The sequence below is a fragment of the Acomys minous genome (genome assembly GCF_964271855.1).
Source record: "Acomys minous genome assembly, chromosome: 11".
Lineage (NCBI taxonomy): Eukaryota > Metazoa > Chordata > Mammalia > Rodentia > Muridae > Acomys > Acomys minous.
The window spans coordinates 44,752,205-44,766,162 of NC_140492.1; the positions used below are offsets into that span (position 1 = coordinate 44,752,205).

The window sequence follows — 13,958 nt, forward strand, 5'->3', positions numbered from 1 at the left end:
CTCCTGCAAGTTGTTCTCTGATCTACACACACACACACACACACACACACACACACACACACACACAGTGGAAGGTAAATGTGAAAAAGATATTAAATTATATCACAATTTCAACCAGAGATATATAGTGCACTTTAAGTTCCAGAGATAGGATCTACTTTGACTGAGAGTGACAGTACCCACAATTCCTAGGGCAGTGTTTTCCTTAGAATAAGTGCTCAATTAGCATTCGCTAAGCGGACGAACCATAATGATTTGGCTGTAGAAACCCACATACCCATCTTCACTGCCTCTTCTGCCTTTTTAACTTCAGTTTTCAACTTCCCTTTGAAAGAATATGTAGTATACTGGTACTTCCTGGAAAGAAGAAAAGACCATAATCAGGTCAAATTATCATTTTAAAGAGCATTAATAAGAGAACATTCTTCAGTAAGACTATATACTCCAGAGATATGCAATCATTAAGAAAGAAAGACTCACTGAGGAAGTTCTGTCTGGCTGGTGCATTAGCAGACTGTGTACCTATGAAAAAACCACTTGCCTTTTAATACATGGTAATTTAATTTCAGGAAAGTTCATAGTCAGGAAACAATAAGTCAAGAATGAGATAAAATCTCTTCCTACATGTGTTCACTTACATGTGTAAAATAGGAGCACTCTTAAAAAGGGAATACAAGATCACCCACCTGCTCCATTGTCAAAGTTTCTGGCTAATATACATAATCCTCTCAATTACTTGGATCATCACTGACACTGGGTAAATGGCTTCTCTCAGCCCCCAGGCAATTATCTCTGCCTGAAATCCTCAAAAAAATAAAATAAATAAATAAATAAATAAATAAATAAGTCTTTTTACCATACTAAAAGGCCCTACTTTCTCCTGTATTGGTTAAGAATCCTGCTTTTAAGGTCCATGGTTTTAGTGACAACAAACTCTAGAATAATCAAGGAAAAAGAAATGTATGTCTATATCTATGAACTAAAGGAAAAACAAAGCAGGAGAAAGATGGGGAGGGCACCTTTCCAGGAGTTGCTGGTCAAGGAATTGACAGAGGCAACTGCTCCTGCCGTTGGTTTCCTACAAGAACAAACTGCTAAGACCCTATTCCTAAAGATGATACATGCTTTAGTCACAGGACATTGAAAAGGCAAGCTGGAACAGGGCTGGAAGCTTCCTCCCTGCTGGCTAGCCTTCACTGAGCTAGAATGTTCTACAGCAAGTATCTGGGGAAAATTACCATTGATAGTTTCATAGCTATGGACTACAGCCATGCAAGATGAGCCAACTTGTACAACAGTGGCAGGTCTGTTATGGGAGTAACTAAGTGGACTTAATGACTGCTCCATGGAAGGAGAGTCACATCTGGAGCCAGAAACCTGGGCAAAAGCCTACAGCCTGGGGGTAGCCATAGGCCCTAGTGGGGAAGCTGCTGCAGTCATTTTGCTAAATGGACATGACGTGTCTGTCAAACTGCCTTCTAAATAGCTATGTTTATGCTCGCAGAATAATGCTATTGTCTTCTTCGGCCAGAGAAGCTTTTCTGCAGTGGTCAGCAGAGATGGCAGAAACTCATAACTTGTCAAAGCACAGAGAATAAATAACTTTGAATGACAAGACATAAGTGGCACATGTATAACACTACCTCCAAGACTTGGGGAACACTGCAGAAAAAGAATCAGAAAAAGGGTAAGAAAAGAAGAAACTGGCCGGAGGAAAACAGCATGCATGCTAACTTCTGGGCATGACACAGCAGCTGCACTCTTGAATGCACAGTAGTTGCGGTTAAACGCTAAGATCTTCACAAGATCAGACCCATCTAGAGTCACGCCCGTATCCCAGGAGCACACCCTGTCGTGGGTCTCCAGCTTGTCTCAGACATTTCCCTACTCTCTCCCAGCCCTCTCACCTCTGATCCCACCCTCTTTGCCCTCCCCACATCCTCTTCCATTTGCCTGCAAATTTCATGATTTCTCTAGCTGAGACTCCTAGTAGCAGGAGACATGGAGACAGAAGCAGCCACTCTGTAGCCTGGCAGGACTTCCAGTGGCAGGAGGGGAACACCAATGCACCCACAAAAACTTCGTCCCAAAATTTACCATGCCTACAAGACATGCAGTGATAAAGATACATCGGAGACTGAGGAAATATCCAAACAATGCCTGGCCCAACCTGAGACCCACAGCAAGGGAGAGAGGCCAACCTTTGACACTTCTAATGACACTCTGCTATGCTTGCAGATGGGAGCCTAGCATGGCTGTCCTCTGAGAGGCTCCATCCAGCAATGGATCTAAACAGATGCTAAGACTCACAACCAAACATTGGGTGGAGCACAAGGAACCTTCTGGAAGAGTGAGGTAGGGAAGAAAAGAAGTACTTGAAGGGGACAGGAACTCCACAAAAAGACCAATAGAGCCAACTAACTTGGGCCCAAGGGGGCTTGTGGAGACTGAAGCACAAACCAAGGACCATGCATGGACTGGGCCTACGCCCTAGCACATATGCACCTGATGGGTATCTCAGGCTTCATGTGGGTTCCCTAGTAAGGAGAGTAGGGACTGTCTCTGACAAGGACTCTGTAGCATGCTTTTGATCACTTCCTTCTGGCATGGCTGCCTTGCCTGGCCTCAGTGAAAGAAAATGTGCTCAGTCCTGATGTGCTGGGTGGTTTAGTGGGGGAGGAGTGCTCCCCTTTTCTGAGAGGGAGGGGAGGAGGCATAGGGGGAAGAAGGAAAGATGGTGGGACCGGGAAGAGAGGAAGGAGGGGGCTACAATTGGAATGTAAAGTGAATGAATTAGTTAATTAATTTAAAAATAGGTCTACACATTGCAGTAAGTGTGCACCAGCACAGGCAAACTACAGCCCATGGACCAAACTGAGCCACTGATGTCTTCTGAGACAGACTCACATCTATTTTATCATTATTGAGAGTTTTTGACTAAAAGAAAAAAAAATATGCAAGTGTGTCTATGTACTTACTAACGTGCTTCCTACAGAAGCCTGGCAGCCCAGGCTTTAATGATAGCAGCCTTTAAATTGTAGCCTGATCTAGGGATGCCGTTATACGTTTATATAAATTTAAAACATTTCTTAAAGATTTGTTTTTGTTTTTATTTATTGGTGTGTGTCTATGTATATGTCATGTGTTGGGGGGGGTCCCTGCAGATGCCAAAAGAGGGTATCAGATCCCTTGAAGTTAGAGGTAGCAGGCAGCTGTGAGCCTCCAAACATGGGAGGTCGGAGCTGAGCTCAGGTCCTGTTGAATAACAGCAAGAACTCTTCAGCCCTATATCCTAATTTTAAACAATGTAAGCACTAATGCAAATTCTTCAGTGAGTGCTATTACAAAGAGGTCACACATCACTTAGATGGTTGGCAGCTGGAGTCTGTGTAGTTTATTGATGATTCTTTTTCATTTTCTTAACAGATGCAGAACTGCACAAGGCACAACAGCTCCATGAACAAAGGAATGTGAACTGGACTTCCCAGAGTCTTTCTGCCTGGGTACATTACTCCTCATAGTAATGGAAGGTTTGAGCCAATCATGTTTGCAGCAGTTTCCATTTCACCATGTGTAGCTGGGTGACAGCAATGGTTCTGACCTCATAGGGTTGTTACAAGAAGTAAAAATTTAACACATTAAAGAACTTAAACTAATGTTGGTTCATAGTATATGGTATGACTGCCTAATCCCTCCAGTGTACATTTTAGAGAAGAAATATACTGTGGGTTGAAAATGAATTGTTTTTCTTCTCATAATGTGAAAAATCATGTAAAATCGGATGGGCGACCTACGTGAAAAGGTAACTATTTTTAAACTAAATGTTTAGACTGTGTGCCTGCTTATTTTTTGACACCTTGACACAAGGTAGTCACCTGAAAGGGGGTAACTTCAGTGAGAAAATGCCTCCAGAAGATTGGAAAGCAGGCTGGCCTAGAGATATTTTCTTTTTTTTTTTTTCTTTTTTCTTTTTTAGCTTTATTTATTTATTCACTTTACATCCAAGTCACAGCCCCCTCCCTGCTCTCCTCCCAGTCCCACCTCCTTCCTTCTTCCTCATCCCCCTCCCCTATTGCTCAGGGCGCCCCCTTACCCATCCACCCCAGCTCATCAAGTCAAATCCAGGCTGAGTTTGCCCCCTTCCCCTGTGGCCTGGTAAGGCAGTCCCTCCAGGGGGAAGCAGTCAAAAGCAGGCAACAGAGTCCATGTCAGGAACAACCCCTGCTCCCCTTACTAGAGGACCCATATGAAGCCTAAGCTGCCCATTTGCTACATGTATGTACAGGGTCTAGGTCCAGTCCATGCATGGTCCTTGATTGGAGCTTCAGTCTCCACAAGCTCCTCTGGGCCCTGGTTAGTTGGCTTAGTTGGTCTTTTTGTGGAGCTCTTGTCACTGTAGGTCCCTTTCCCTTCCCCCAAATTTTACACATGACTCCCTATGCTTCACCTAATATTTGGCTGTGAGTCTCAGCATCTGTTTCAAACCATGGCTGAGTGAAGCTGGTCAGAGGATAACTATGCTGCAAGCATAGCAAAGTATCATTAATACTGTCAGGGGCTGGCTCTCTTCCATGGTGTGGGTCCTAGGCTGGGCCAGGCATTGGTTGGACATTCCCTCAATCTCTGCTCTATCTTTATCCTGGCATATCTTGGGGTGATGTGGGAGGGCTCAGCTCATGATAGGTAGTGCAACTTCTGGGCTAGTAACCCTGAGTGATGCAAGAAAGCAGACTGAGCAAGCCATGAAGAGCAATCCAGTAACAGCTCCATGGCTTCTGCATCAGTTCCTGCCTCCAGATTCCTGTTCTGTTTGAGTTCTTGCCCTGATTTCCCTCAGTGATGTATGACTACCTGGATGTATAAATGAAACAATTTGCTGTTGGTCATGGTGATTTATCATAGCAATCGGAACCCTACCTAAGATGGAATGGGATATGCAGCTCAGTAGGAGAATGTTCACTTTGAATACCCAAGGACCTGAGATTTCTTCTCGAATACAATACACAAGCAACCCACAACAACAGCAAAGCCAAACGGCTTCCTGCGTTCTTGCAACACAATGATTTAATGGTCATTTTACTCTCAGATCCGACTTTGTAGCTTTCATTACTAACTTCAACGTCCATTTTGAGAGAAGATTGACTACAGAGAAGAAACACCTCTAAAACCTAAAAGGAAGTTATAATAAGTCTTTTTTCTTGATTTTTCTTTTACAGTGAATATTGCTTATTCAAATCATAACCTTGGTGTAGTCCAAATTAGTCTCTACTATTCTCAGAGAACAGGAAACCTGAGCTTGAAGGCATGTAATTATTGGTGACCATATACTGAAATTATCATTTGCTTTAAGAAAAATTCAAGTTCCAATCATATACTTTGTCCAGTTTGAATCATTCATTTTAGGTCAAATCACATTTTTAAATCAAAATGAAATTAAGGTGATATTGTTTAAACAAGGAAGTTGTTTTTCAAAGAATGTGAATTAAACTATTCAAGTATTTTTTTTAAAAAAAAAGTAAAGGTGGCACTAGAGGCGCCAAGCCTGCATTAGGGCTTAACTTAAAGCAATAGACCAGCAATGAGTGAGACAGCCTGAGCCCAGGCGATCTGCATCCTGATCTATCACTTTGCCTTTAGAACTATTTGTGACAATTTAAGCAAACTTTGTGCCCCTATTTTTTAAAAGTTTAATGTAGCAAATCTGTCCATTCTCAGAAACTGAAAGAATGGTTCAAATCCTCATTCCTGAAATGGAAGCCTCCACCTCCCTAATACTTCTTTATGCATTGACATGCCACCCGCCCCCAACTCCCTGCTAATGAAACCTTAAAGGAAAACAGTTGGAGTAACGTATCCCCTGGATGAGAAGGAAGAGAGCCCTCTTAGTTTGTCAGCCCTGCCTCTGACGCCAAAGGATGTGTGTGGGCCCTGGGCCAGGCCTCTTAGCCCAGTGGCTAGGGTTTCTCTAAGTTCTGCGAACCTCTGCCCACACCTCAGAGGTGAGGTGAAGGCAAAGCAGCTGGGAAGGCTCCCTCAACCTGATTCTCTGAATATCCTCTTACAAAGCAGCAATGGGGAAAGGTCAGGTGTGTGTCTCTTTGTTGTGAAGGCAGCCTAACCATGCCCTGCTGGGCTAGCGCCGCCTTCTGTTCAGCCATCCAAGGCCTGCCTCCCAGAATTCTACCAATCACATGGCTGCTATTCATGTTTTCACTGCCTTGCTCTACAACTAGGTTCCACAGTCATATTTAGCACCTGGGTCCCCGTGTCACACTAGGAGATAAAAACCAACATTCTGGGTCAATTAAGAGACCTATACACTTTTTCATGTAAATCACCATCGAGCCTGTTTCCATAATAGAATTTTTTAAATCTAAAGGCTGGGGCTGAAGAGATAGCTCAGAGATTAAGAGTACTACCTAAGATTAAGATTAAGAGTTCTTCCAAAGGACCTGGGTTCAATTCCCAGCATCCACATGGCAGCTCACAACTGTCTGTAACTCCAGTTCCAGAGGACTCGGTACCCTCATGCAGATATGCATACAGGCAAAACACCAAAGTACTTAAGATAACAGATTATTTTTACAAATCTAAAGGCTTATCTGTCATTTATCTGTATCATATTTGTTTAATGGACTTCAACTCTTTCCATACCTTTTTTCTGGTACTACTTATATGATATAGCTCCACTAGGCCACGGTCAACTATGAAATGAAGAAGCATTCACATTTGGCTTTTTTATCCAAGTAATTACTGAAAATACTGAAGAGAGTATCATGAAGGAAAGAAGTTCGTGACACCGACACACACACACACACATACGCACACACACATACACACACATGTACACACACAGGTGTACACACACACAGACACACATGTACACACACACACACACACACACACACACACACACACTTACATAATGCCTGCTTCTGGCAGTGTCCAGCTAAGAACGTAACTCCGGAAGGTGACTACAAACATACTAGGATGGGAAGAGCAACTGTTTGACAAACGTTAATTTACGTTATAAAACCCAGCTTACTCAAATTTCTCCAGAACACAGAAACAAATCCATTCTCCAATGGTTTAAAGACTTTTCTTAATCAAACTCACTAAGAAAAGAAAAATTTGACAAGACTAGCTGGTTGATCCAGGAGACCCTGGGAACCTCCCACAAGAATCGGACTGATGGAAAGGAAATTGTGTTTGATATTTACTAGGGAATGAACGGCCTGACATGGGCTCAGCCTATACACACTTTACTTTCAAAAGATGATCTTCAGTATAAACAGAAATCAAAATTAAAGCTTGTGAGAAATCCATTGTTGTTTGGTGAGGGCACAGAATCAAAGTGATCTGTGTTTTTAATATGACATCTCTGTAAGGAATTTCCAAGCCCCAGGCCAGCAATTGATTTTTCATGACACCCTGGTAACATAACAGATACTGAAGGTGTTTTATCAAAAGTTAATGTGATATAGGGGAATGGACACTAAATTTGGATTGGAAAAAAAAATAGAGCTAGAAGATTTGAGTTTTTTAAACCAGATCTCTAACATCATGATGGTTTACAACAAAACAAAACAAAACAAAACAAAACAAAACCACAAAGAATCACTGTAGAAAATAATATAGGTAAGAAGTGCCTATTCAGCCTTCATAAAGCAGTGCTTCTCTCGGTACCTCGTACGCTCCTTAAGTGGACATCGTTCCTTCCTCTCTTCTTTGTACCAGCACAATCCGACTCACAACTTATGCTAATCTCATGTACAAATTAATGACCATTGAGGAAACACAGCAAACATAAGAAAAGGCCATTGGAAGTACATGAAAAGTTGGGCAAGCCCAAATCTATTATATGAAAATTTTAAGCTTAATTTTCATATTAAAATATATAAAATAAGGGGCTGGAGAAATGGCTCAGCAGTTAAGAGCACTTACTGTTCTTCCAGAGGTCTCAGGTTCAATTTCCAGCACCCACATTGCAGCTCACAATTGTTTCTAATCTCCAGTACCAGGGACCCAAAGCCCTCTTCTGACTTCCACATGCAAGTGGTATACAGCCATACATGCAGGCAAAATACCCATAGACATAAAATAATAAAAATAACTAAAAATGTTTAATATATACATAAAATATAAATAAATCTGGCATTTTAGACATCTGCTCTCTCTCTCTCTCTTTCTCTCTCTCTCTCTCTATATATATATATATCATGCATAAATGTAAGTAAGTCATGCATTACTTAATGATAGGGATACTATCTCGTAGTCTGAGAAACGTATCATCAGCCATAGAGTGTACTTATAACACTAAGACACTTGTGTCACCATTAAGTGGTAAGTATCCTATGAGTCACTCACTTTCTCATAAGCTCTTCCTGACCTCACTACACATAACAAGACCCCATGGAGCTTAATATTTCAAACATACTATGTAAACAGAAAACATACCCAATTGCATTCTCTGCATATAGAAACTATCACAAGTATAGTATTAAAGTGAACAACCAACTCCTACTAAGGGTCTTTATCAGACTTAGCATGTTCCCTGGAGTGCTCATTCTCTCCTAAGAGCAAAGTGAAACTCTTACCATCAGTCAATGCCTTCCCCTTGACGATTTAAGGAGTTACGTCAATTTCATATATAGAAATACCAAGGAAAGAATCAAAAGGAAGCATGTTACCTGGGTTTGTAGAGGGAATAGCATAGGTGCTTTGTTTGAACTCTTTTGGCTTGAATAAATATTCTCATCCGAGGGTCAAAATATAGAATAGCTGTGTAGGCTCTGAATGACCGTCTCTCTGGAAATCTGAAATAAAGAATGCCAAAGGCCACAGTGTAGAGGGTACAAATCTCTCCGAGAAGAAAAAGATAATCAAATCTTCTACTACTAAGCTCTGTCTCGTTAGTCTTCTCTTGCTGTGATAAAACACTATGATCAAAGCAACTAATCCAAGGAAGGGGTTGCAGAGGGTCAGGGTTCATTGTGGCAGGGTGGAAAGCAGCAGGCATGTCGGCTGGAAGGCAGCTAAGAGCCTACATAACAAACCACAGACAGGAAGCAGAGAGAAGCCACCTGGGCATGAATGGCCTGGGGTCTTGAAACCCTCAAGTGACACACCTCCTCCAACAAGAACACACCTCCTCCTTCTCCTTCGCAAACAGGTCTACCAACTGGGCACTACATATCCAAACATACGAGGCTCTAAGGTTCATTCTCAATCATATCACTGTGTGCTCTTAGGAACTTTGTTAAATAGAATACTGCCAAACATGAGCAAATCTTACAACATCCTTTGCATTAAGTCTCCAAACAGAAGGCAAACATAGATAACGTATGCTTTGATTAGGAATAAAATTTATTGGCAAGTAACCAATTCTAGGAAGATGTATCAGTTACAGAAAATATAGTTTACATTAACTGACCCTGCAAGTGATGAAGAAGAGCAAAATCAAGCAAATAAACAATGTCATCTTCCTGTTCAAACATAACTCAGAGATTGGAGGCTCACATGAGCAAAAGGAATTTCTTCTTTTTTTTTAAATTTTATTTTATTAATTTATTCTTATTACATCTCAATGGCTATCCCATCCCTTGTATCCTTCCATTCCTCCCTCCCTCCCATGCAAAAGGAATTTCTACTAGTCTGTTGTGATCAGAGAAATGACATGTAAAAAGTCTCCTTTGCTTTCAGAACTTTGAAGGGCACACATAAAACTTAACTCCATACATACAACAAGTATTAAAATATGTACTTATGGTCACCTGAGAGGAGACACACATGATGGGTGAAACAAGAGAAAGAGAAAAGAATAGAAGACAATAAAGCAGGAGTAAAAACAGTGTCAGCAGCCTGAGGGAAACTACTGCGGTAAAGGGCACACTGCTGGGACGTTGCAGAATGCTGTGTCTGTTAGTGGACCTTGCCTGTTAAAGCCCACTTGTGAGCTGTAAATATTCTCCAATTAGACAAGAAAGGTGGGACACAGTCAAACGGAGCCAGGCTTTAGAGGCGGCATTTTGAGCTTCTAAAGTGCAGAAGAGGCTCCAAGGTTAAAGAGAGAGTAGGGAGCCATTGTCCCTGGTCCAGAAGGAGAAAGAGATGATGAAGTGGAGTTATGAGGTGCATCTGAGAGATCTGCTCTGTAGGCTTTCAGTCCAATGGCAGAATTCCAGGGGACACGGACAACTGAAGGTGAAGCCCTCAGTAATCCTTCGGACATCATCTGAAGCTCAATAAAAGATACGGAATTTCTTTCAATTGTTCAACTTTTCTGACATAAATTATGTATGTCAAAGAACCTAGAACATGGTTGTTATGCCATAAATATCAATGCACTTTTGAATGTATTTTTAAGTTGGCATACCAAGTAATGGGTTTCTTTATTACAGCATTTCCATGCATATATGTTATTACTAATGCATTTTTAATGTAACAAGAGAAGCTATCTGCATTATGGTACTGCACTATGATAGTGCAGTTTCATTTAGCACCCCAGGGGTTAGACAACTATCTCTTCATTTAGTCAAGAAAAGAAAAGCAGTAATTCTTGTGATGCTAAAAACATTCCAAGGAATTCTGCCACTGTTAAAATCATGTTTTATTGTGTGATTTGGAATTGCCCTGAGCCTCGTAACTCCTTATGTATACGCTTATTAAAATGGATACACCGCTGTCATTTGAAGGTTAAAATCAAGAGTAATTCAAAAAGATTGGGGATTTCGACCAGTGGTAGAGTGTTTGTCAAACATGCACACAGCCCTTGGTTCAATTTTCAGTATAGCAAAAACAACAGCATAATTTAGAACAAAGGTTATAAACTGGAGAAACACAGTGAGAATTCAAAGTGATTAACAAGTTCTTATATACAAAGGTTTCCCCCCTTACACACACACACACACACACACACACACACACACACACACACTGCAGGAATGATAACATATGAAGAGTAAAATTTCTTTTTGTTCTGAAGCCCAGTGTAACTTTTTTTTTAAAGACAGAATTTCTTTGTGTGGTTGGCCAGGCTGCCCTCCATTTCACCAAGATCCTCCTGTCTCTGTTTCCCAAGTGCTAGGATTAAAGATGTGCACCACCATGCCACTCCTCAGGTTGACTTTGGTCCTGCAAGCCTCTTGACTCAGCATCCTTAATACTGGGGCTACAGATATATCACTGTACCCAGATAATACCTCTACCTGTTGAGGCTGCATTTACTAATTCAAAAATATTTATAGGTAAATATATGCACCATACCTGTAAAGGGTCATCGAGACCTTCCTTCTGTGGGACAGCCCACTGAGAGGACTCATGGCTCAGATTATCACAGACCTCTAATGAGGATACACACAGGTGCAGAGGAGAGTCTGGAGGAACCTATCTGCCATTGTTAGGATCAGTTATCTGATAGAAATAACTTAAAGAAGGAAGGATATACCTGGGTTCCTGACGCCAGAGACTTCACTCCATGAACACTTGACCCCATATACTTAGGAAGAAGGTCATGGTTGCAGGAGTGTGGCTTTTCCCATCATGGCTGGTCAGGTAGCAGAGAGGTAAACAGGACAGGACCTAGATAACACCCCTCCAACAACTCCTCCACAATGACCCACCTCCTCCAGCTGAGCCTCACTTCCTAAGCTCCCACAACCTCACTTAATACTACCTCGTGCTGGAAACCAATGATTGAATACACGAGCCTTTGGGGGAAGACAATGTCCAGAGCTTAACATCTCCCATTCACGAAGGTCCACACAGCACCATCATCCTCAGCTATGAAAATGCAGCAACATATGCAGTGGGTCCAACCCGAGGGGAATTCCTGAAAGAGTCAGCATGCAAGATCAGGGTTTGTGGTGGGGATCTGGAAGCATCAGCGCCTGCTACCTGTGGTGTCTCCAAGTTCCAGAGTGCCAGAGGGAAAGGAGGTGTGTTTGTATAAGTCATTATCCCAGTTTCGTTTCTCTTGCTATGAAAAAGGTCCTGGTGAAAGCAACTTACTGAAGATAGAGATTTGGAGGTTTTATATTCCAGGATAGTTTATTATTTCAGAGAAGTCAAGGAAGGGACTAAAAGCTTCACACCCACTGCGTGAGTGAGAGTGTCATGCATGAATCTGCACCTACTTCCTCTCAGCCAGCTTCTTCCTCTCTCATATACTCCAGGACTCTCTGCCTAGGGAATAGTGCTGCCCACAGTGGGCTGGGCCTTCCAATATCAACTCACAAGACAGTCCTCCACAGACATGTACATAGGCCAACATGATATAGACAATTTCAAATTAAGATTCTCTTCCCAGGTGACTCTGGTGTGTGACAAGTTGGCAGTTACCACCGACGGGCGCGGTCCAGTTCTTTGCATAGTCTAGCTGTAGCAGCAAGGCCACTTTATCAGTAAAGTCAAAGGTTTCTGCCAGTGTTGGGAACTTAAGTTACCAGAAGCCAGCCACAGGCCAACCTTACAAGTCAGCTCTTCTGAGGATCGATGCAGCCTTACTTCTTCACTACTCTTATGTTTTCTCCAGTTCCTGTCTATGACAAACAGAAGGGCAATACTTCTAGTTTGCAAGGCCTGAATTATAAAGAAAACAGACCTAAATACAGAACGCAAAGCTTCTTCGTTTTCTGGGCAAATGAGTCCTTGTAGCCTCCTGTCTTCCCAGCTTGGATAGCCCTTTGTAACTACTCTCAGTTCTCAAACACGGCTAACACCATCTCACCTCCAGCCCATGGCATATGCCACTCGCGGTCACTTTTTTCGTAAATATACTTTATTAATTTATTCATATTACATCTCAATTGTTATCCCATCCCTTGTATCCTCCCATTTCTCCCTCTCTCCCATTTTCCCCTTATTCCCCTTCCCTATGACTGTTCCTGAGGGAGATTACCTCCCCCTGTATATGCTCATAGGGTATCAAGTCTCTTCTTGGTAGCCTGCTATCCTTCCTCTGAGTGCCACCAGGCCTCCCCATCCAGGGGACATGGTCAAAAATGGAGCACCAGAGTTCCTGTGAAAGTCAGACTCTCCACTCAACTAGTTCCTTTAGATCTCTCCAAATGCATCTTTGAAATCTTACTTCCGTTGACGTCCTTTCTCACCTCCAGAGTGGTAAAGGCCTCTCCTGTTTGCTTTCCTCCTTGCATACCTCTCGTCACAGCAATTGTCACTACCTGTGCATCTGTCTTTCCATGAGGCTGGTAAATTCTATGCAGTTAGTGACTTCATCCATTAAATAAATGCCTGATGTATGAATGAATGGCCGTTCGTGGCTTCTTTTCCTTAGTTTAGAATGAGCAGCAGAGTATTCCCCATATGATGAGGTCTCTCATGGAAGATCGTCTTCAGTGGTGATACAAAGAAAGCCATGTACTTGAGGGGCTGACAAATAAATGCCCAGGAGCCAGGATATCTTTACAAGACAAAGGACTGTTCTGCGGCTCTCCATTTGTAAGGACCCGCTTTGCATATATTCTTCAAGGGCTCTTCTTGTCTCATTTCTGCACAAACAGCCTTCCTTTCTGACTCCTCTTGCTCTGCCAGGGGAGTCCATATCTTTATTGCTGTGTGGTTTCCTTTTTCACTTTCCATTTAATTGACTCTGATAAGAAAATGAAACAAGCCACTCTCCTCCATCTCCAGCCCCCTCCGCACAGTTACATGATAACAGGAGGACGAAGAAGGCTATTTTAAGGCTGAACCTGCTGCTGAGTCTGAGGAGAACATGAGGGGGCCCCCCGCCGGGGGGTGGGGAGGAGAAGCAGATTAGAATCAATGTTCTTTTCCCTACTCAGATTTGAGAATTCTTAGAAGTCATTCTGCAAATTGGCTTCTAGGGTCTGCTGTGCTGTCTGTGCAGCTTTCTTTTCCTGACCTGTCCACACCCTTCTGCTGTTTCCAGGATTGCTCCAGGTGTGCCTTAGAATGCATGTGGGCTAGCATAGTCCAAA

The 13,958-nt window shown here is 42.4% G+C and overlaps 1 protein-coding gene across 1 annotated transcript in view; it reads right to left on the bottom strand.

The window, feature by feature from the left end:
* Positions 1 to 13,958, bottom strand: part of MORC1 (MORC family CW-type zinc finger 1) — a 149,435-nt gene that overhangs the window by 97,452 nt on the left and 38,025 nt on the right. The window contains exons 9-10 of the mRNA XM_084800473.1: positions 8,691 to 8,816; positions 278 to 357 (exon numbers count right to left, since the gene is read on the bottom strand). Coding sequence (XP_084656599.1) covers positions 278 to 357; positions 8,691 to 8,816 — 206 coding nt within the window. The remainder of the gene's footprint in view (positions 1 to 277; positions 358 to 8,690; positions 8,817 to 13,958) is intronic.